General features: G+C 52.3%; 1 protein-coding gene across 3 annotated transcripts in view; it reads left to right on the top strand.

Moving 5' to 3' along the window:
• The first annotated feature begins 832 nt into the window (after nucleotides 1–832).
• PEMT (phosphatidylethanolamine N-methyltransferase) overlaps nucleotides 833–22641 on the top strand; it is a 41993-nt gene continuing 20184 nt past the window's right edge. The window contains exons 1-2 of one of the 3 annotated variants that reach the window (XM_064726135.1): nucleotides 833–939; nucleotides 3825–3932. In XM_064726135.1, the coding sequence (XP_064582205.1) occupies nucleotides 3840–3932 (93 nt within the window). In that variant the 5' untranslated portion in view covers nucleotides 833–939; nucleotides 3825–3839. Of the gene's footprint in view, nucleotides 940–1075; nucleotides 1198–2201; nucleotides 2343–3824; nucleotides 3933–22641 lie in introns of those variants that run through there. The other 2 variants (XM_064726133.1, XM_064726134.1) reach the window with 2 other exon arrangements.

Raw genomic sequence — 22641 nt, 5'->3', positions numbered from 1 at the left:
TGAGGCCTCTGGGAGGGACACTTGCAGATCATTCACACCGAATTCCTTTTTGAAGAAAATTTATTTCCTTGCAAAGCAGGATCTGCAAAAGCACAGACCTTCAGGGGTCTACAGGGATGATACTACCCTACCCAGACAGGTCCAGGACTGCAGCCTATGAGGTGCACCAACCAGAAACATCCTAGAGAGGAATGAAGTAAAAAAATAACATGAGTAGTAATAATAACTGCAATAAAAAAAAAAATATACTGCACTGCTGAAGGCAGAAGGCTGCAATGAATTGTCCTTAAAATACGTTTAGACTTGGTAGCTTTAGATTTTGCCCTTGAATGAGTAATATTGGTCAAACAGCATTTAATTTCCTGTGTCAGAGAGCCACTGCAGTTGTTTCCCAGCTCCTGGCCATGGTGTGAGCACTGATCTGGGACAGGGCAGAGATCACAGAATCATGGAATCATACAACAGTTTCGGTTGGAAGGGACCTTAAAGATCACCTCATTCCACCCCCAGCCAAGGGCTGGAAAACCTTGGAGTAGGCCAGGTTGCTCCAAGCCCAGTCCAGCCTGGCCTGGACCTCCTCCAGGCATGGGGCAGTCACGGTTTCTCTGGGCAAAAGGGAACGGGGAGGGATCAGGCAAGGGGCAGGCAGGGAACGGGCATGGAACGGGCAGGGGCTGGCAGGGAACGGGCAAGGGCTGGCAGGGGACAGATGGGGGCTGGCAGTGCCCGTCTCTCCCCCGCTGCAGCGGTGCCCACTCGGTTCTCGCTCCCTCTCCCACCAGGGCCGTCCCACTCCCAGCCGCTCCCCCGCTCCCGCTGCGGCCCCGGGGGGTCCGTCCCGCCCGCTCCCGCCGCTCCCGCGGGCCGGGTCCCAGTGCAGCCGCGGGGCCGCTCTCCGTCCGGCCGCGGCCCCACACGCTCACGCAGCCGCGGCCTGAGGTCAGTGCTGCCCCCGGCCCGCAGGCCCCGGGCCCGCCGCGGCTCCAGGCCCGGCTCCTCCCGGCGGGGCGGGACCGTGGCTCCCGGCAGCGCCACCGTGGGCCCGGCGCTGGGCCCGGGCCGGGGGAGCGGCGGGGGCACCCGGCCATGGCGGGGCGGCGCGGGCCGGGCGCGGGGCGGCGGGAGGCGGCGGCGGGCGGGGCCCGGCGCTTCCCGCGGGAGTGCTGCGAGGGGCTGGGCGGCCTGGACTACGGCCAGGTACCGGCGGGCCGGGCGCGGGAGGGAGGGCCCCGGGGAGGGCCCGGCCTGGGGCAGCGGGGGGAGCCCGGGCGTGGATCCCCCGCCCTCCCGGTGCCGCCGCGGGGCTCGGCGGATCCGCTGGGAATCGCCCCTGCAGGTGCAGCAGGCCTCGGAATGCTCGGTCCCGGTTCCCCAGGTGCACCCAGCGCCCTGCCCAGCGCGGTGCCACCGCAGCCGGCACGGCACGGGCTGAGCAGGAGGCAGGGGCTGCGCTGGCACTGCGGGAATGCCCGGGGGTGCTGCCAGCGGCTCACCCGGGAGCCCCTGCAGCTCTTGTTGAAGGGCCCGTGCAGCTCCCATCCAGGTATCCATTCATCTCTCACTCTGGTGCCGATACAGCTCTCACCTGGGTGCCCATGCAGCTCTCGTCTTGGTGCCTGTATTGCTCTCCCCAAGTCTCCCCTGTGTGCCTGTTCCTGTCCCATCCAGGTATCCCTGCAGCTGCCACCTGGGTGCCTGTACAGCTCTCACCTGGGTGCCTGCACAGCTCTCACCTGGGTGCCCGAACAGCTCTCACCTCGGTGCCTGTACAGCTCTCCCCGTGTGCCCATTCATGTCCCACCAGGTGCCCGAGCAGCTGTCACCTGGGTGCCTGCACAGCTCTCACCTGGGTGCCTGCACAGCTCTCACCTGGGTGCCTGCACAGCTCTCACCTGGGTGCCTGTACAGCTCTCACCTGGGTGCCTGCACAGCTCTCACCTGGGTGCCTGCACAGCTCTCACCTGTGTGCCTGCACAGCTCTCACCTGGGTGCCTGTACAGCTCTCACCTGGGTGCCTGCACAGCTCTCACCTGTGTGCCTGCACAGCTCTCACCTGGGTGCCTGCACAGCTCTCGCCCAGCCGCCCGTGCTGTTCCCACCCTCGCTGACTTCGGGGCTTTGATCAAGCGGGCACCGCTCGCCACGGTCATTGATCCCTCCAGCGTGGAGGAGGGGGCAAAGTTGAATGTTCTGTGCCCGTTACTTGGCTGTCCCAGCAGCTCGCAGAGACAGCTCATCCCATTAGGGCTCCCCTTTTATCCCGAGAAGCACACAGCCAGGCACAGGCCAATCTGCCTCCCGCTGGCTGCCGCGAATTTGGTTGTTGAGCGGGAGAAAAGAAGGTGAGTGCGATGTTAACGATGGTGCCTGCCAGGAGTTAGTAGGTCAAGAAGCTTTTGTTCAGCCCGTACTAGCACTGTGCTCAGCAGCGTACAAAACGAGAGGAAAGAAGCTGTCCTGGTCCCACGGGATTGCAATTGAAACGGGATTAGACAGTTCGGCCCCGGTGCCAGCAGCTGCTCGGGTTGTGGCTCTGCAGTTTGGAGGGATGAGGTCTGGTGGGGAAGGGCTGCTCGGGGGTGAAGGGAGGGGAGGAGAGGCTGTGGAGGGTGGGAATAGAGGGAGATGGGTCTGGATCAGGCCATGGGGCTGTTCCCATTGTTCCCTGCCAGCACGTGTGTCCCCAGGGCTCAGATGAGGGAGACTGGAGGAGCTGGGCAGTGGTTTGAGGGCAGCTGTGGGCCCCAGTGAGGATCCATCCCCCCTTTCCCCAGGGCTGTGCAGTCTTTGCTCCTGCACTTTGCACCCCGGGCACTCATGGCTGGGCAGGAGGCGCTTGGAGAGGCTGGATGTGCCCTGGGCCAGCATGGGAGCTGCTCCCACAGCCTTTCCCCTGGCCTAGGAGAGGTGCTGGCTTACCAGCCCCTTTCCATGGATGACACTGTGGCTCTGGTTCTTCCCAAGAGCCTGTGAGGAACCAGTGGGAATTTCCCTCCCTGATACCTTTTCGAGCTGTGCCTGTCCCCTGGCATCCAGAGGTCTTGAAAACACAGCTGTGTTGGGGAAGCAAAATCCTTCCACATCTCGATGCTGTTGTCTTGGTTTTGTTTCAAGTGAAGGCTGGGCTTGGGATGGGCTATTTTGTTTTTTGTTTTCAAAGGTTTTGACCAAAGGAAAAAAAAAAAAAAAAAAGACACTGGCTGTTTTTCATCCAAATACCAGCACAGGGAGGAGAGGGAGTGTAGAGGGAGAAGCAGCATGGCTTACTGCACGTAAAAACACTGACAATGTCAGGGAGCTGTCTGGGGAAAAATATCTCTTTTTAAAAAGGAGAGCAGTGAGTTTTAAGGGGGTTTTGTTGTTGTCATTAAGACAGGAAATACTTCTGCAGCTCCATACAGTGCAAATGCATTCCCCCTTGCTGTGGAGGGGATTTGCATCACTCTGGCTTTATGGGAGACGAGTTTGAAGCTGACACAGCTCATTGCTGGGGGATTCCATGCAGACCAGCACCCCTGGGACAGCCCTGTGTCCCCAGGGATGCTGAGATGCTGTGGAATGGTGCTCCCTCCCCTAAAACAGGGGACTGGTGCTCATCCTCAGAGCAGCAGTGTCACCTCTGATCCTGTGTCCTTTTGGGCACGCTGTGAGTGTGAGGTTTGGGGGGACAGCTTGGAGAATTCCCCATCCTCCTCCTGGGCTTTGCACCTTGACACAGCACTTTGCAAGCTGTAACAACACATTGCTTAGGGCTAGTAAAAAGTTCATGTGCCCTTGGGGCAGCTGGTTTGAGGTGAATGCAGTAACCATCCCTTCTTCCACAGGTGGATGTGGCAGCCATGGTGCGGCTCTTTGGCTACGTGGATGTCACTGACACTGGCTTCATTGTGGCTGTCCTCTCCATAGCCTTCAACCCTTTCTTCTGGAATGTGGTAAGAACTGCCTTTGTGCCAGCTGCTCCTTTACTCTCAGCCTTCCTTTCCCAGCTTCCTTTGGGAGGAAAAACCTCTTTTGAGAAGTGTGCTGGGCTGGGTGGAGGAATTTTGCTCAATTAGATCTCAGGAGTGGGTGAGCAGGGGGCTGTGCTGCAGCTCTTGGGGCTGGGGGTGACTGTGAGGGCTGTCACAGAGGAGGTGAAGTGGGAGCCAGCTCAGGATACAGAAGGAATCTGGAGCAGAGCAATCAAACCCATCCTTCAGCCACATGTCCCACCCAGCAGCCAGGCTCTGCTCACTACTGGGGCTGAGCATGAATGGCATTAATCCCCATCAGGGTGGCTGCACTGGATATGCTGCCTGCTGCTTCCCCTTGAAATATGTTGGCAGCTGCTCTTGTGGATGGCAGGAAGCAAAGACAGTCAGCCAAAAGTTGGCCTGAAAAAAATCCCTCCTCCATCATGCTGCAAAGCCTGGCAGAGAGCTGCAGGGTGGGCAGCAAGCCAGCCCTAGGAGGAGCAGATACCTGTGCAGGGGTGATGTTTGCTGTGGCTGTGGGTGCCACAGTGCTTTGGGAGCCAAGGCTGGATAAACCTCCACTGCCTGTTACTGCTGTGCTTTGCTGCCTCCTTGCAAAACCTGCAGGAGTCATTGCTGGCCCCATTCTGGAGCATTCCAGAGCCAATATGCCAAGCAGGAAGCCCAGGATGAGGTGACTCCCACCCTGCAGCACCCCTGTGAGCACTCCTGGGGATGGGATGTCATCTCAGCCACGACTCCCAAACCCGCCCACCAAACCTCCCTGCAGGGATTCTCTCCCTGGAGAATTCTCCTTTACAAGGCCTTATTTTTCCAGAGGGGAAGGACTCCTCTGTCTCTGAGTGCGGGGGCTCTTGAGATTGTTTCACACTGGGCTTTGGAAAAGGGAGGCTCTGCAGGCTGTGAGTCACTTTGGAAACCTCTGTCGGAGCTCTTTGTTGCAGCCTCTCTAATTTTTCATGCAACTCGTTATTAAAAAGTCTCACGGTGGCTGAAATGCGAGCTGGAATATGCCACATTATTTCGGCTGCAGAGTCATCATTTAGCATAAAGAATCAATGAACAAGAAGATTCAGGATGTGGTCTCTGGGGGGAGAGGCTGGCTCCAGCGAGAAACTGCATGAAAGGCAAAGAAAAAAGCACTTTATTAGCATCTGCTGCTATGCCTGCAACTCGTGGGACGCCTGCAGCTTGGGAAATAGCGTTGCTTTTTGGATCAGGAGTTTGGCTGCTGTTAAAGGACAGGAACGCCGATGTAAGAGCAGGAAGTTTGTTGCTCTGCGCTGCTGTTGTCCCCTCGCAGGGACTGGAGAGCGGCGCCGTTGGCAGCAGGTGGCACTCCAAGCCAGACGAGCAGGAGGTTTGAGTGAGCAGCCTGAGCTGAGTGCTGGGGAGAGCTCTGAGCGTGGCATTCCGTGTTTGTCCATCTGGAATGGGCCGGGGGGGGGGGCTTGCAGTCCGTGTGCCTCCATCCTTGCTCTGCCCAAGCCCCCCAGCATCTCCCAGGTGTTTGCAGTCCCATGTGTGGCTCACACCAGGCAATGCTGGAAGGCTCTTGCAGGGAGTCTGTGCGTCCTGCAGCCCCAAACAAGCCCCCACTGTTGGGTACAATTCAGCAAGAGTGGCTCTGGCTATCCATGGATTTTCCCTGACCTCCTTCCTTTACCTCCTCCCCATCCTTTTATCCATGTGCTCATTGTCCCCTCCCTGCACCCAGCCAGCAGCTCTTCTTTCTTTCCCTCCATCCCTGCACAGGCTCTCTCTGTCCTTGGCTGTTTGAGTTCCTTCCCAGCAGCTGAGATTGCTTCTGCATCTGAATTACTCCGGGTTTCCGAGAGCTTCAGTGCAAAGACTGGAATCCTGCACAGTGCCAAGCACTCTGTGCTCTCTCTGCTCAATAACTAATGTGGGATGCTGGTCAAAATCTCTCCTGTGCATGAAATTCCTGATTTGGATAGAAATTGGGTGGGGATTTCGTTTGATTTAGTTCAGTGTCTTAATTCCCTGTTTCTGCTGAACTCCAGCCAGGTCTGCCTCTTCCAGAGTTTGTTTCTGGGTTGTCCTTGCTGTGCAATGACTCTGAATAAATGTGTGGTGGGGAAACCCTGGCTCCATGCAGTGCTTGGGTCATGGACAGGCACATCCCAAGGCCTTGATCACAGCAAGGTGACCTGGTGAGCACAGGCATGTTTCTCTGGGACAAAACCTGTAGAGTTTGGGGATGAAGCACAAGCTCTGGAGGCTGTGGAGGAGTGTGGCCACCAGAGAAAAATGTGGTGCTTGTCAGGTCGGTGGATGTACTTTAGGTAAGAGCAATTTTGAGGACCAGAGCCTAAATGGAGCAATTTGCAGACTCCAGCTGGGCTGTGCTGATGCTCCCTCCTGTTCTCTACAGGGGAGAAAAGCTCTTCTAGAAGGCCTCAGGACTCACAATTCCCTCCTTCCTCCCTGCAGGCATGTGCAGGAGGGTTCCAGCAATGTCTCCCCAAGGCCACCTGCTGCATTTCCTCACCAAACCCTGGGCTTGCGTCCCCTCCTCTGCTTCCACCCCCTTCATGCCAGTGAAAATCCTGCCTGTCCCTGGACAGGTTATATTGTCCATGGCACAGCCTGAATGTGCTACTGCATTATTCTCGTTTTTCTCATATTTTTCCCTCTCTGCTGTCTCTGCTTTCCCACCCACTGTGTCTGTTATGAGAGGAGCTGCTGGGAGCTGTGTTCCCACAGGAGACAGGGTGCAGGTGAGGTCTCAAAAGGAAGCAGCAGAGCTGTTTTGGGGAATGAAATCACTTAAAACTCCCCAAGGATGTTCAGTGCAGCCAAGAGACCTGAGCCACCGTGGGGCTGTAGAGGGGCACCCAGCAAGGAGCAGGCACATCTCTGGAGCTGTGCCATAAAACCTTAATGAGGCCAGAGCAGCAGGAACTTCAATAAATCCCATCTGTGTTTGGAAAGCTGCAGAACGATGGGAGAAACTCCTCATCCCTTGGTAACTAAGGAAGGCAATAAATAAAAACTCCTCAGGGACAAACACTTTCAAGCCAAGAGAGGCAGATAACCTGCATGCAGCAGGCTCTGAGGAGCTGGCTGAGCCTTGGCACATGAGGAGTTTCTAGAAAGCTGGAAGGTTTCTGTCCCTCCCAGTAGCAGCCAGGCATAGCCATGAGGCCGGCAGTCTGACGTCCATCACCACGCAAGTGAGTTTGAAGTGGGGAGTGCATCCATCAGCAATCTTTTCTTGATTTGAGCCTCTTAAAAATTTAGGTCTGGCGTCACGGACCGATTTAGAAATGGCTCATCTTCAGCTGGCGCCCTCACTCCTCCCATCACCTCTGGTCACCCACGAGAGACACCCGTGTGTCTCACAGGAATCTGCAGGGTGAAACCTCAGATGTCACTGCTAGGAACGGGCTTGGCGTAATTTAGCGTGATTTTAAGGAAAATAGACCCCATCAGACAGTGATTTTATTCTTCAAGGTTGCAGCTTTTCCTGTTCAGGGTAGCACGATGTCTGTTCTAGACTTCTGTCAAGCGTTTAAGCTGCATGAGGTTTTGATTAAAGAAGTAGTTGCACAGGGACCTGGGCTGACAACGCCTGGCTCCTGATGGATGTGTATCTCTTGGTTCATTTATTTTTAATTTCCCATCCTTTTCTCCTTCTTTGGAGACTGGAGGAATCTGCCTAGTGGGTAAGAAGTGCTTGCACTGGAAGGGAGGGGGAAGATTGCAGACACTGGCAGTCTGATTTTCTGATTTCACCTACTCTGACCACTTCTTGCTAAACTTGGAGGAAGGTGCCTGCCCCAAATCATCCCCACGCTGCTGGGCAGTAGATGGAAGCTCAGGAGATGCCAGGATTCAAACCTCAGCGAGTCAAAGCCTGAGAAACCTTTTGGGGACAGGAGAAAAAAGCCTGATGCTGAGAGATTTCAGCAGCTCTCGCTGCCTGTCTTAGAGAAGGAAAAGATTGAGCTGTGGCTTGATGGTGGTGTGTCAGCACCTCACTGGGGAAAGGAAATTGCAGGGTATGAAATGACTGTGTGAGGGCTGGGATGGCAGCAGAGCCTTGCAGGGAGTGCACCTCAATCACCTGAAGTTTACAGCGCTGGGAGATGAATGAATTGAGGGAATTCAATATTTTTTTTCTGGCCTTCAAATTCTGTCAACCTGCGAGACTTTTGTGGGCTCCCCCACAAACCTTTGCCTTCCTGCAGCTGCAGGGGAGAGCAGAAAACAGCCCTCAACCAGCTTCTGGAAAGTGCTTTTAGACCCCATCATAGCAGCCATGGCACAGCGGCGATGATTATCTGCTTATAACAGATGCTAGATCAATAGCAGGGCTTCAAGCTACGCTGCAAGGCAATTGACTGCAGAAAGTGTTTCTTTATTGGGGTAAAGCTGGGCTTGCAACGAGGCTCAGATCCGCTCTTACATCTCCGGTCTTAAAATGTCACCACCAGCTCTGATGCCTTTCATCCTTTGTGCAGGGAGAGAACGCACATTATTCATAATTGGACTCTCTACCAGGCAGCAATAGCCATTTTCATTTCCTACAATAGCTGAGAAAGAGTGAGGATTTGCCTTTTTTTTTTTCTTCCCCCATCTCCCAAATAGCATTTAGTGGCAATTTTATTCCAAGTGACTCGGTAACGCTTTCACTCCGGCAGCGCCGCTGTAACGCGCGGAAGCGGGCGGCATCGATTCTCCAGCTCTCGTAACAGAGCCAGTCCTGCCTGGGTGTGTAACACCAGGCCTGTTTATCTCCTAAATTTAGCTTTTCCAGCGTGTTGGCACCGCTGTGAGCCTCATAACAAGCCCCAGAACTGGGTCGCACCCTCCGGCGTGCCGGCTGGACTGGCACAATTAGGAGCGCTGTCACCTTGAGGGAGAGGCACATCCTCCGTCCCAGCACTGCTTCCCACAGCCTCACAGCTGGAGGTGCTGCTGTTTTCATCTAAATCCTCTAGAAGAAGCTGTGCAATGTGTTTTTATGATGTCCCTGCAGGCTGAGCTGCCTGTGGTGGGGGTTTGGTGGAGCCCAGCTGGGAGCTGAGGTGCTTTGTCTGTGTGTCGAGCTGGGCACGGTCTCAGGGCTCTGGGTGAGGTGGTGACAGTCATTCCAGCAGCTGCCCACCCACTGAGCACGGGTACCTGCCAAGGCAGGCTGTGCTTGGGAAGCTGAGCCATTTCTGTGCCTGTTCCTGGAGTGAATTTGGGATCCAGCTGGTGTGTGACGTGCCAGCTCAGCATTTCTCAAAACCAAGGTCAGAATCTGCCTCTCACCTCGCTGCTGACCCGATAAGCCACCTCCTTTTTTTAGCATCTGCAGAGTGCTTCTGTGAAAACTTAGGGTCTTTGTTGTGTATATTGGACTTCTCTTGTTTAGTATTTTAAAAATAAACTGCAGGCTTCTGGCAGCCCTGCTGGAGTAAGTCAGCACACACACAAAAGATGAAAAAAAAAAATTAAGCCAAGAGTCTTGTTTCCATATGGGATCAGAGGATTATCTTTAGACCCTGGAAGCTGGAAGAGGCCCTTTCTTCTCCATCCCACTCCATCCCTCTCCTGCCATCCTGCTGCTAAGCCTTCTCACGTGCAAGTCTGTGGCCACCTGTGTCTCACAGGACAAGGGAAAAGGTGCAGCTGGAAGCAAAAGAGAAAATGGTTTTATCTCCCCAGACCAGCAGGTGTGGAAGAGGCAGCTCCTCCTGTGTGGCCCTGGGCTGTGGCAGTGTTTGTGCACAGCCTGGGGACTGGGAGCTGCTGGAGGGGACAAACAAAGCCACTGCCACCCCTGGAATGTCAGTGATGCAGGGGCTGGGCAGGGGCCTGCCACAGTCACAGACATCAGCTGGGTGTATTCCAGCTGTGCCATGGCACAGATGGTTTAGCAGAAGCCTGCCCAGTTCCCAGGAGGATGTGATCTCCCAAAATAGGCTGTTTTGGTGGAGAAATGCAGACACTCAGTGTGCTGGGTGCTCTTGGGAGGTTATTTCTGTAAACCCCAGTGCTGTGCTTCCAGCAGGATGCAGTTGCATCTTCTGCATGTCTGGAGACTCGTGGTGGGGAGGGAATCCTTGAGGTTTCATGGTGAGGGTGCTGACTCTGGCTTGTGACAGGCTGGTGGCACCCCAAAGAAAATGTCACCTCATTTTTCTCTATTTTTCTCCCTCCTGGATGAACTCAGAGAGGACACATCTCCAGTTGCTCACATGCCAGCAGCAAATGGGTGGGAAATAGATTAGTAAATCACTAAAGCAAAACCCTCCCCGTGTTTTCCACCTCTCTAATGACCTCAGTGACATGTGCAGCTGGAAATGGCTCTTGGCAGGAGCATCCCACATCCCTGCTCTCCTGACTGTGGCAGCAGATACTTCAGCAGCCTGGTCAAAGCAGTGCTTGTTGGACATTGGTTCCTTGTGAATATTAGGAACCTCATCTTAATTAAAGCAAACAAGTATGTGCAGCCTCCCAGGCTGCCTGACTGCATCAGCCCCCTTACATTCCCCTTCCTAAGGGATCCTGACACTGTTTAAAACCCCCATACCCAAACCCAGGGGAAAAAAGTTGATTTTTGGAAGCTGATGCTGATGTATTTCATTGATGGAGGACAACTGACCTTACAGAACAGGGAATTTTGATTTTGGAGGGTGACCCCAATCCAGTGGAAGCGCTGTGGAGCTGCTGCCTGAATTTTCCTGTTCCCTACCAAGCCATCTGGACTTCTGTGCTTGCTCCCATGCAGGAATGAGGTGCAACTTTCTTAGGAAGTTAAAAATTTGGTTTCCAGAAGTCACCTGCACATACACATGGCTTCATCAAACTGCTCTGCTCGTTCAGTGGGTCTTGAGGTCAAGGAGCAGATGACTGGTGGGAGCTCTTGATTTTCCCATGTGTCACTGAAATCCTGAACATCTGTGGTGAAGTACAGACTCACCTGGGTTGGACAATGTCTTACTTGGCTTTTTCTTTGTGAAACCTTTTTTTGTTCCCTCTTTTTACACTCTCAGACCAGGGATGATGCAGCCCTGGGCTCATTCTGCAAGGTCTGCATGTGCAAGCTCTGCTTTGTCTTGCTGAAGGGTTTTCACTTGCTGTCTGTATAGGCCCATTTTTGGTATGATCCTTTTTGTACTTTGGGGAAGAAAAAGGCTATGAACAGCTCACAGCCCTGAAGAGGGTGAAATGGAAATGGGTTTTAGCAATTTTCTGTGCTTTGGCTGTTGCAGGGAAGCCTGACCATCAGGGCTCCCAGAGCGCCTTCGTCACCTCCTTTGTACCGTGGGAGGTTTGCTCATTATCTGGTTTCTGCTTCGCTTATAAAAGAAGCTGTAATTGTAGCAGCTCCTTGCCATAAAAGCAGAAAGACATTTTCTGTGGAGGAAAGTGTACATGCAGCTTTTATGATCCTTTACAGTACTTCTTCTGCCTGCTTTTCTTGCCTCCTGCCCTTTGTCCAGCATCTTCTCTGTGCCTGCCTGCTGCTCAGCGTGACCACCCTGGCTCAAACCTCTTCTCTGCACCTTTCAGATAGAAAAAGTTGGGCATCCTCCTTGTCAGTCTTGTTGAGTGAAGGGAAGACAGACCCCAAATCCCCCCATGTAGTCAGGTGTTCCAATTCCTGCCTCTTCCCTCAGAGCTGCCAGCCCAGTAGCAGATGCTCAATCTGCATCATCCCAGGTAGGGTTTTGGACTGGGGAAATGAACCTTGTCCATCTGTCTGTGACTGAGGTGTCCATCTGTAACAGGAAGTGATACCCAATCTGATCACTTTGAGGCACACATGCCTGTTCCTATAAAAAGCCAGAATGACCTCAGACGAGATACTGTATTTTTAACTATGAAGCATTCCTACTTAGTGCCCTTTCCTGTTTATTTTTACCAGGACATTGTTGTAATGACTGCAGACTTACTCATTTCATTCCCAAGGCTGGAGAGCAGCGCTGAATTAGTTTCATTCTGAGATTTTGTTGTACAATAATTTTCCAGAGACTGATGTACTCGGAAGCCAAAGCGGGTGCATTGCCCAATGAGGAGCATTACTTTTCTTCCTGTATCCATTAAGCTTTGGCCACTGGTGCAGATGTGAGTAGATCCATATCTGGAAGGACTTTCTCAGCCTCTCTCCTCCTGCTCTGTCCAGATGTAGCAGAAATTTGTGGAGCAAAAGGCTGTGAGAATCTTTCAGGGCTGGTGTGTGTATATCCCAGCACTGGGCTCTGAGGCTGCAGGAAGGGGAAGGAGCTCCCCTGGCATGCAGATCACTGGATCTGAGGATAACTGAGTGTTCACTCGGCTTTGGGTTCCTTTTCTTGCATTGAGCAGATGAACAAACACCATGGGGCACATGGCTACACCCATCCACACCCAGAGGAACCCCAGTGTGACACCAGAGGGGTCCAGTGGTTGTGTTTAACCCTTCAGGCTGTGGTTACCTGTTGTGCCCGTGTGTTGAACATCTCATCCCTGGGCAGAGGGGAACAGAGCCAGAGTTACATAAAGATCACATTGTCCCTCTCTATTGTTGCTGCCACGACAGCAGCATCACAAACATGCGTGTCCTCAGTGGGAAATGTTCCCAGGGGAGCTTAACACAGAGCCTGGAACATGATCTGTGCAGCTGGGAGAGGACAGGAGGCCCTTCCAGACGAAATCAGTGCTTTGCTGAGCATGGCCAGTGCAGCCAGTACCTCTATTCCAACCACCTCTCACTCCTCTGTGAAGGAGTATTGGATTTCTCTTGCATTTTGTGCTCTCTGAGGGGGATTTATTTTCTTCTCCCCCCTTCCCTGTCCCCCTCCCATCACAGCTCCTGGGGGAACGATGAGCGGGTACACGCTGTCCAGAGGATGGCTGTGTTGGGACTCCTTATTAGCAGGCTTATTCTAGAGAATTAAACCCTAATTTCACAAAAGGGCAGCAAGAGAGAGGCTGCAGCTCTGGGAGAAGCTGAGTTGGCTTTGTGTGTTGTTTGCAAATAGCACAAGAAGTCCTGGTCTGAGCCTGTTTGTCCTGGTCACTGGAGTATTGTGACCAAAAGAGTAATTGCTGAGTTTCTTTTCTATTTAAAACAAAAATTACAAAGTCGTGTTCAAGGAAACCAGACATGGCTCCTCTTCCATGCTGTCGCTTGTGCCTCCACTTGATTTTGGTTTCAGGCAGGGTTTTAAAATGTTCCTATTCCTCTTCCACTTCATCTTTTTACCACCCCTCTGCAAAGTGTTCCTCTGCGCTGCCTGTCATTGTTTCTGCCTGGATTAATTGTTGTGTGTAATTGTGACCTGGTGCAGGACGCTGCCTTGCTCTATTAGGGAGAGGTGCTAATGAAGAACATTGGGTACCACATTACAGGAGAGCAAGGCTCAGCTCTCTGGGACGTGTACTTGCTGTGCTGTTACTGCCAGCCTGGCAGAAATGGTGTTTTTGTCTCATCACTCACTGGCTAATGATTGTAATTTTTACTTGCTGGGAAACTCTGGATATTATGGACTTCATTAACAGATACATGAGATGCTACCAGACCTGCATAAGGGGGAGAGAGGAAGAAAACAACCCCTGCGTGGAGGCAATTTTGTTATTTATCTGCAGCAGCCGAAGGGATGCAGAATTAGTGTGGCATTCAGCAGTGTGGCTAATGAGCTGGGCTGAGCTGGAATCCAAGCAAACCCATTAAGGAGAGCAAACTGCAAAGATGATGCCCAGTCCTGAAAACCTTCACAGGATCAAACACAGGATCCAGGCAGTGCTGGGATGGCTCAGCTGCTTTATCTTCCTCTCTGTGGGGCTGGGTGTTTTTGTGCTGCTGGGTTTGTGTCTCTGGAGGCTGCTGCTTGCTGTCACCCACAGCCCTTCTCCATCCCCTTCTCTCCTGCCAGCTCCCTCTTACTCATACATTGGGTGAATTGAAGCTTCAGATTTAATCTTTAAGACAACAGAGCCAGAGTATTTTCACTCCCATGGGCCACAGCTCCTTGAGTAATTGTCTGAATTGAAATATTGCAGCATCCAGCCCTAGTTTTCAATTGCAGGCAGTGTGACATCTGCAGGTTGGGCTGGCTGGGGACACTGGCTGCTCACAGTGGTACCTGAACCTGTATCTGCAATTAAATACAGGTCATACAAGAGAGAAAGAAACACCTGATTTAGCTGACACCTCCAGTATAGCTTTACACAGCCTCTGCAATGAATCAGAGGCTACAAGTAATGTCAGTTGTTAGGTGACCTCAATCTCCTTTTACCTGGAGCCTATGAAGGCTTGTTTCAGTTCAGGAACAGGATATTTCCTGCATAGCACACTCTAGCTGAAGATTGAGCATTTTCACTACGCCTAGAATAGCTGCTTTTTAATCAGGCTGACCTTATTTGCAACGGTGATGGCAATTGGAACTGCAGGTTTGCAGCAGCATTGGGAAGCATTCTGCTCTTTGAGGAGCAGAATAGATCCTTCACGATGCAGATAAAGCTTTATCTCCACATTTTAAACCAAACCCAAGGCTCTGAAGTGAATTCAGGGAGACTTGACCTCAGCACTCTGATCCTTTGGGATCCAGGGCCTCGTTTGGAAATAACTCAGCTGAACTGAGGGGAGAAAGTAAAAGGTCTTAAAAAAAAAAAAAAAAGAAAAAAAGGAGGGATGTTTATCTTGTAACGTGGCATTTGTACTGAGTCCTTGCTGACAGTGTGGTGCAGCACAGAGCTTGTCTTCCTAAATCTGTGCCAGTCCAAACATCGTCAGTGCTATTGTTGGATCGCTTTGTTTGAAAATGGGTCTGTTGGGTAGAGGGCCTGGTTCAATGAAAGCAGCTGTGTACAACACTTCAGGCTCTTCCTCTGCTTTGCTTTATTTAGGGCTGCATGAGTACAAGCAACAGGAAAAAATCCCATGCAAATACAGGATGTGATGTGGGCAGAATGTTCTCAGTCACTCAGGAGGCTGGCACACACCTTTGCTTCTGGTTTGTTTATGAAAGTGCCTGCTATGGGCTGCCTGTTTCCAATCTGTTTGCCCCAAGGAAAACACTCTGAGCTTCAGAGGAACGTGTGAAAATACAAGGCTTGTGGTTTTCTGGATGGGGACTGTGTGCAGTGGGAAGCTGAGTGTGGGCCAAGTCATCTGGGCATGGAAGATGAAAAGAAATCTGGAAAAATGCTTCACCGTCCTGCTCACGAGATGCTCATCTGGCAGCACTTGCCTTCCCTCTGAGCTCCAGCAGAGCCTCACATACTCGTTTAGAGGCAGTTTCTGCCTTTCCCTAATCTCAGAGGATTATTTTATTTGGTTGCATTCCTGGTTTAGAAGAGCTGGGTATGTCCCAGCTGCTCCCCGTTCTCCATTCAGCCCATGTCCCTGCCACTGTTGGGCCATCCCTTCCACGGCCCAGGCTGGGACTGGAAAGCTCCTTCCCCATCCCGTGCTGTGCTCTGGAGAAATCATTATTTCACAAATAGTTTTTCCATGGGATTTGCTGGCTGGGAAAATGGGGTTGGGCTGAGGCTGATTGCCTGTGGTGGGAGCACATTGCCCTTCCCCTCTGCTCTCGGGGAGCTGATCATAAGGGCTCCCCATGCCCACTCTCAGAATTAATTAACACAGCTCGTTCTGGGTTATTGAAATCACCTGCCTTCAGCTTCCAGCTCTTTGGACATAAATCATGAGCTCTTTGCTTTGAGGAGAAACTGTTCGGATTTTGTGTTGGAAATTGCTAGCAAATACAGCCCATATTCTGTGTCATTTTTGTTTTTATTGAAGAGGAGAGGATGTGGCTCATGGAACATCGATGGACCCAGGCTGCCTTGGCGTACACTAAGCAAGGGCTTGTTTTCATTGCAGCCAGCTAATGAGATCCTACTTGGACAAATCACATAAACACTATTAGAGAAATGAAATTTTTTATCTCACTCTTTATCATGAGTGGATTCAAGGTAAAGGCTCGTGTGGAGGTAATCTGGAGGGATAACTCTGAGGTAAAGCGTACCTAGTCTTTATGAAACCCTTATCTGTTTACCTGCAGACTTGTTTTGTTTCCCCAGCTCAAGGCTGTTAGCTGAGGTGACCTGTGCCGTTTCAGTCCAATTACTTTCACTAGGCATGGGTGCAGGGAGGGTTGTTTTTTAGGCTCAAAGTGGTGGAGGCAGGCTGGGTTACTTCAGTGTCCTTCCGCTTCTTTACAAGTGGAGTCGCTTTATTCTTCTCCCCGTGTCAAAGTGCTCAGACTGGACCCTGTTGACCTCACTGGCGGCATCCATGAGGACAGAGTCACTACAAGAGGCACTCCAGCTTATGTTTCATCCTCTTAACTTGCTGGTTTGGATGATGGGGACTGTAGACAGTGAGGGTTTGTCATGCTGTCTCATCTCACTTCAACTTTTTGGTTTTGGAGGGCAGCCCACCCTGCTCTCTGCTTCTAGGTAGTTCTCTGCTTCAGCACTTGGATGTTCTCCTTTTTTTTTTTTTTGAAGCCCTTTGTGTGTTCCAAACCCCATGTTCCGCTGTGAGAGCCTGCAGACATGTGGTTTTTCCCTCTGTGCAGCTCTTTGTCACCTGGGTGTGCAGCCCCAGTGTTCCAGCTGGCTGTTCCTCACCTCAGTGTCCTTGCACGGCCAGGCCGCACATCGCCTTGTCTCTCCAAAATCCCTCTCCTGTTTCTTTTGGCTGGAACAAACAACAAACCCCCCATCCAGAGCCAGTGAAAGGCAATGGAAAAATCCTCCTTGCGTCAAATGGACGCTTTCCTTTCCAAGCTGAGAGCCCTTGGCAGGCGTGGAGGAGCAGAGCTGTGCTGCTCGGCTGTGCTCCCTGACAGCTCTTACTGCCATCACACCAGTGAGGGAGTGGGAAAGGGGAAAAACTCAACTGGTGCTGCTTGCTGGGGAGATCTGGATGAGCCAGCCTGTCCCCATCTCCTGGGACACTTGCCAGCTCTCAAACCAGGGTGTGCTTGGAGCCTCCAGGCTCTGCCATGCTCTGCCTCCACCTGCATGGGCTCAGACTGTCACCTGTTGTCCCCAGCACCTGTTCCTTGCCATCAAACCATCTCTGGGTACATCTTTTCTTGGGTATTACCATTATAAGCTCCATGGACACAGCCTGGTTTGCCTCACAGCTCACATGAAACCATTAAGATGCTGCTTGTCTCTTCTCATATCAGTTCAGTGTTTTAATTGCATGAACTGGAAGCTGCTGCTCCAGTACTTGGTGGGGGAACTTCACAAGGCTTTAATCATTTGCTAAAAAGCTTTCAGGCTGCATTACCATCTGATGGCTCTCTGTAATGGAGAGCCTGTGAGCTGAGAAACCTTCAGAGAAGTAACTCAGCATCTGCACCAGGTAGTCCAAAGCTGCCACGGTTTTTCCTAGTGCAGGCAGGGAGAAAAGTGGAGCCCACTGGGATGCTGGAGGAGCTTGGCAGCTGGGAGCAGCTCCTGGCAGGAGGGGCTCAGAGCCTCCTGGTGGTCTCCTGGTCACCCCAAGTGCCAGCTTCTCCTCCAGGCAGTGTCCAGTGAGAGTGGCTCAGCCTTCAGTTCTGCAGGGCCAGCTTTCCATGGTTTAGTGCTTGCAGATGTGATGCTCCCACCCCACCAAAGGGACAGCAGGGGGGATAAAGGCTGCTGGATGATCTGCTGGGTGGTTCCCAGCCCAGAAGAGATGCTGGGTGGGGAATGCCTGGGGGACTGGCCTGCTGAAGGCTGGAGGAGGGAATGCACCCAAAGGTGCCCATGTTGGGAATCCCTGACCAGCGATGGGCACTGGGGTGGGCACACAGGAGTCCCCAGAGCCCAGCTCACCCTGCCTGTGTGCCAGCCTTGCCCACGGGGTGGCTTTGGGGCTCCTGTGGGCTGAGCACCCCTTCCCAGGGCCATGTGCCCACCTGGGCCGGCCTGGTGCTCCCACCAGCCCTCAGGGAAGGAGTTTGTGCTTTGCATCGGAGGCACCGCTGTGCTGGGAACGTGACTGCAGGGAGGTGACAGCTAATTGCTGCAGCGAGTCAAGGACTGTTTAAGCAGCTAATTAATTCCTCCTAATCAGCCCTTGATCTGTTGAAAACTGCATGGCATTATCTCCTCTGCTGCAACACCTTGATAATTCCTGTCTGAATGGCCTTCACGGAGAACATATTTAAATAAACTCAATAGAGATTTCAGACAGATAGCAACTATAATTACCAGCTTGTACAAATTAAAACCGTGGTTTGTTCTGTTCTTTTCCTCCTGCCTTGCTGCCCAGAGCTCCTGCTAATCATGTTCCTGCTGCCAGTGGCACGCAGGTCCCCGGGGCATTTTCTGCACATGCCTTTGGAAAGCCTGTGCCTGGTGCTGATGTGGCTGCACATGGGCACATGCCAGCCTCAGGTGGTGTCATTGCTGTGCCAGGGGCTCAGTGCTGTCCTGGTGAGCTGCAGGAGCAGCCCCCACACATCCCATGGGGTGCCCATGCATGATCCTCCCCAGGAGCAGCCCTGCAGGTTCCTCTCCTGTCTCTCCTAAGCTTTGCAACCTCCTGGAAACACAGAGTTTGTCTCACGTAGGAGGGACTCACTCAGCCAAAGTGATGCAGGCTGTCAGGGTGGCCACAGTGTCCCCCTGGTGCTGTTGGTGCTCCCCTTGGACACTGCTCTGTGTGCTCTGTGTGCTGCTGGCTGCAGTGGAGCTCGAGCCCCAAATTAGGAGGGATAAGGTCAGCCCATACTCATTTCCTCCCCAGCCCCTTGGGACAGCCAGAAGGGCTGGCTGCTCTGGCATTTGGCAAAGGTCAGCCAGCCCCAGTGCTTGCATTTCCATCTCAGCCAGTTCTTCTTCCCTGCCAGCACCACAACCAGGCCCTGGCTGCTCAGGTCTATCTTTTTCCACCCTGCCTTTAAATAAATGTAATATCTGTGAGCAGGGTTGTTTTCCAGCATCCAAGCAGTGACAGAGAGCAGAGAATGTCCTTATGCTTTAATGAGGGATTACAGGGAATCAGAAAGGGAAAAATGGATTTTTTCGTAACAGGAGCAGGTCGATGCCTCTGGTCTCTGTGGGTGCAGTAAGGGTAATATCAGGTTTCCTGCTCTTTCAGCAGGTCAGGAGCCAGCTGGGGCATGTCTTTCCCAGTGGGAGATGCTCACATGGAGCCACCTAAGCCCAGAGTGAGGGATTCTCCTGCCCTAGCACCCCAGGGGAGAACTTACCCCATGGCTGGCCTGGGAGAGGTCAGACTGAAGGAGAAATTTATTCTGTTGGAAGAAATTCCTTACTGTAAGGATGGTGAGGCTCTGGCACAGGTTGCCCAGAGAAGCTGTGGCTGCCCCATCCCTGGGGGTGTCCAAGGCCAGGTTGGAGCAGCCTGGGATAGTGGAGAGTGTTCCTGCCCATGGCAGGGTGTGGAATGAGATGAGTTTAAGGTCCCTTCCAACCCAAACCACTCAGTGGTTCTATGAAAATAAATGTGCTCAGGTCAGTTTTGTGTGAAGGTTTTTATTGAGTTGGGGCTGGATCACCCATGTATCCAGGGTTTGCCCTGTGAACTTGCATCCTCTTGGGACTGGGGCTCAGATGTGCCCTGGAGAGCTCATCGTTCTTCCTCTGCACTTTTAATGGAATTTCTGACTTATGGACCCCTCAGCAGGGCTCCTAGACCCCATGGGATGGGGGAAAATCCTTCATGCTGTCAAATACTGTGGGATGGGTATGTGAAGGGAGGACATCCTGTTCGCTGTCATCTTTTCTCCATCCCAGATTTGGACACTGAGTATTTCCATGCCAACAGTTTGTCCAGGGGAAGGGCATCCCAAGAAATGTGCAGAGCATCTCCCTGGATGGATGATGGGATTTTGCAGGATGTAGACCCAGCCCCTCTACCCTGCTCCCTGGAGAAGCAGACTTTCGCCTCAATCCTCCTGTGCCTCAGTTTCCCTTGGTTTGAAAGGAGCTGCTAATCCATCGCAGCCTCCCAGGAGTGCCACAAGGCTAAATTCATCAGTCCCTGCACGTTTTTCTTTGGGTACCATGGTGATGGGGCAATGTGAGGACATAAAATGACTGATTTGCATTGAGATGCAAGGTGTCCCTTTGTCCTGAGCCTTTGGGCTATCTGGTTTCCTTGCCCACCTCTGGGGCGAGCCAGATATAGCAATGGAGTCACATGAAACAGCACAAAGGCTCTAATTCAGAGCTGGGGCTGAGCAATTAAAATGTAGCATGTTCAGGAGGCAGCTTCCCTGGATGGCAGACAAAAAGAATCAATTTCCTTCAAACAAATACTAAATATTAATGAGAGGCCGTGGTCTGCCATGCACACAGAGCTGGAAAGAGCATTTCCCGTTGATCGCTGCCGAGGCAGGTTCCTGAGATGAAATTGCTTTTTGAATGGTTATTTGTGGCCTTTCACGAGGTGGCTCGTGGTTTGCCTACCCAAAAAAAGGGAGAAGGAAATGCAGAGCATTTCCATTTTCCATCAGGACAGGCACTGGGGATGTGTGCCTGTGCTTTCATTTTTGTTTACGCACTTGCCCGAGTGGTTGGGGAAATATCTTGGATCGGTTACGTAGAAATCAGCCCCAAATTTACGTCTAGGAGGAAGCAATTCCCTGGGAACATCAGCCAGCTGAGCCTGCCCCCAGAATGGCCTGCCAAAGGCAGAACATGGGACCCAAGAGCATCCCTGGCTTTGCAGCCACATCCGCTCCTTGATTTATTTCAATAACGAGCATTGGGGGAAACATTAAAAAAATTACTTGCAGCCCTCACCAAGTATCCTAAAGTGAAAGCAGAGTTCTGGGAGCTTAAGAAGGGGAATTTTTTCTATTGCTTTGACCCTTGGGTAAGTCAGGAAATTTTGTATTAACTCCATTTCCAAACTTGGAGTTGGAAGAAAAATAAAAATGCTCCTTTCTCTGCTTTTCCAGGACACACAGCCCTGACATGGGGCTTGCTCATGGTCAGCACAGTGCCCACCTTAGCTGGGAGGACAAACAGCACACCAGGAATGGCTGCAGCCTCCTGGGAAACTGCTGATCTCAGCCCTGCTCTGTCCCACACACAGCCATGGAAGATGCTGGAAGCATTTTGCATCCATCACACAGTAAATAACAACACATCAGCTCACGATTTTATAAAGCCATTAAGGCTGCTGCGTAGCTGTGGGTCGATCGAGTGCTAATATTAGCTCAAAATGACTAAAATTAGAAAATTAGAACCCAGCCAGAACTAATTAGCTGTTCAAGGAATAGAACCAGAACCGGAACTAATTAATTGTTACTGAAATATCGCCGCAGGGCCCGGTGGGTGCCGCCGCTTGCAGCCCCGCTCTGGCTCCCAGCTTTGCTTGGGATGGCTCCTGTGTGGCCTTGAAAAGGAGCCTGGGGTCCCATCTGAAGGCTGTGACAGCTAAATAAGAGTTGGCATCTCAGTCCCAGCTGTGTGCTGCAGCACACACGGGGCTGTGCTGGAGTGATCCCATGGCAGCCGTGGCAGCTGCTGCCTGGAGGGCTCAGAGCACGGCCCCTCATGCCGGGATTGCTGCCCAGATGTGCCTTTCTAAAGGTGAGGGTGATTACACTGACCGCCTCCCTGGCTCCCAGGAGCACACCAGCTCTTCCCTCTGATCCCAGTGGCTCTGCCTTCTCCTTCTCCTTCAGCTCTGCTGCTGCTGAGGAGCTCTTCCAAGCTCCCTGAGCAAGCCAGGAGCTGCCATCCATGCAAACGCTGCCAGAATAATTTCCAGGGAATTAGGAGGCTGGTACAGATAACTGGCACGTGGCTCCGTTTTTCCATCTGTGACTCAAGTCACCTGTATGGTCACTTTTTTTGCTTTCCAAAGGTGGTAATGCACCTTATATTTCTTTTTCCACTCTCTCAGCACTCAAACAGCAGCTCCGATTTTAGCAGCAGCGTGACGCACGGTGTTTTAAATTCAATTTAGAATACAAACTATTTATACCAGCCAGAAAAAGGCAGTGAAGCAGCTCTCTCTGTCATGAGTGGATTTGTAATTTCAGAGCAATCATTGCATAACTAATTGAATCAGCTCTCAGCATGTGAAATCAGTGCCCCTGCTTATCAGAGGTTTTCATCGTTCCCCCCTCCTGAAGGCAGCAGTCCCCCTCCACCAGCAGCACTTTGTGCTTCTGCAACAGCCTGGGAAGAAAGCGAGACCTGCAAAGCTGCCTTTTTCTGCTCAAATTGAGCCAATAAATTACCAAATGCATTCAGAGTAGATGGAGAGCTGGGCTGCAGGTGCCCCTGAAAGCTGCCCAGGCTCCGGGCGAGGGAGTGAAGTGCATTTGGAGCTAATCAAGTGCCAGCCATGTCTGAGAAGCAAATTGGTGCCGAGATGTTCTGCTGACTCCCACTTCCTGCTTCATTGCCCAGGTGTGCTCTCTCTCCCTGGCTGGAATTTCGGGTCTGATGTCTGATCCAAACCTCCAGCTTGGTGCCTGAGAGTGGAGCCTGAGAGGGTGATAAATATAGCGGCAGCTTTCCCAGGGATGCAGGAAAGGTAGAGGGTAAAGTAGCTGTAAGGGTTTTTATCAGCTGGGACTTCTGGGCCTGGATTTGGTGACTGGGATGGGTCTGGCTCTGCAGATTTTGGGAGCAGCTCCAACCACCTGCATGCAGCAGCCCCTAGGGTGAGAGGGCACATCCTCATCAGTGGGGTGGTTTGGGAAGGGCCCATCAGCATCAGCAGAGC

The sequence above is a fragment of the Zonotrichia leucophrys genome, chromosome 14 (genome assembly GCF_028769735.1).
Source record: "Zonotrichia leucophrys gambelii isolate GWCS_2022_RI chromosome 14, RI_Zleu_2.0, whole genome shotgun sequence".
In the NCBI taxonomy this organism is placed as follows: domain Eukaryota; kingdom Metazoa; phylum Chordata; class Aves; order Passeriformes; family Passerellidae; genus Zonotrichia; species Zonotrichia leucophrys.
The sequence above is the reverse complement of the archived record's forward strand: the minus strand, read 5'-3'. Positions and strand labels throughout refer to the sequence as shown.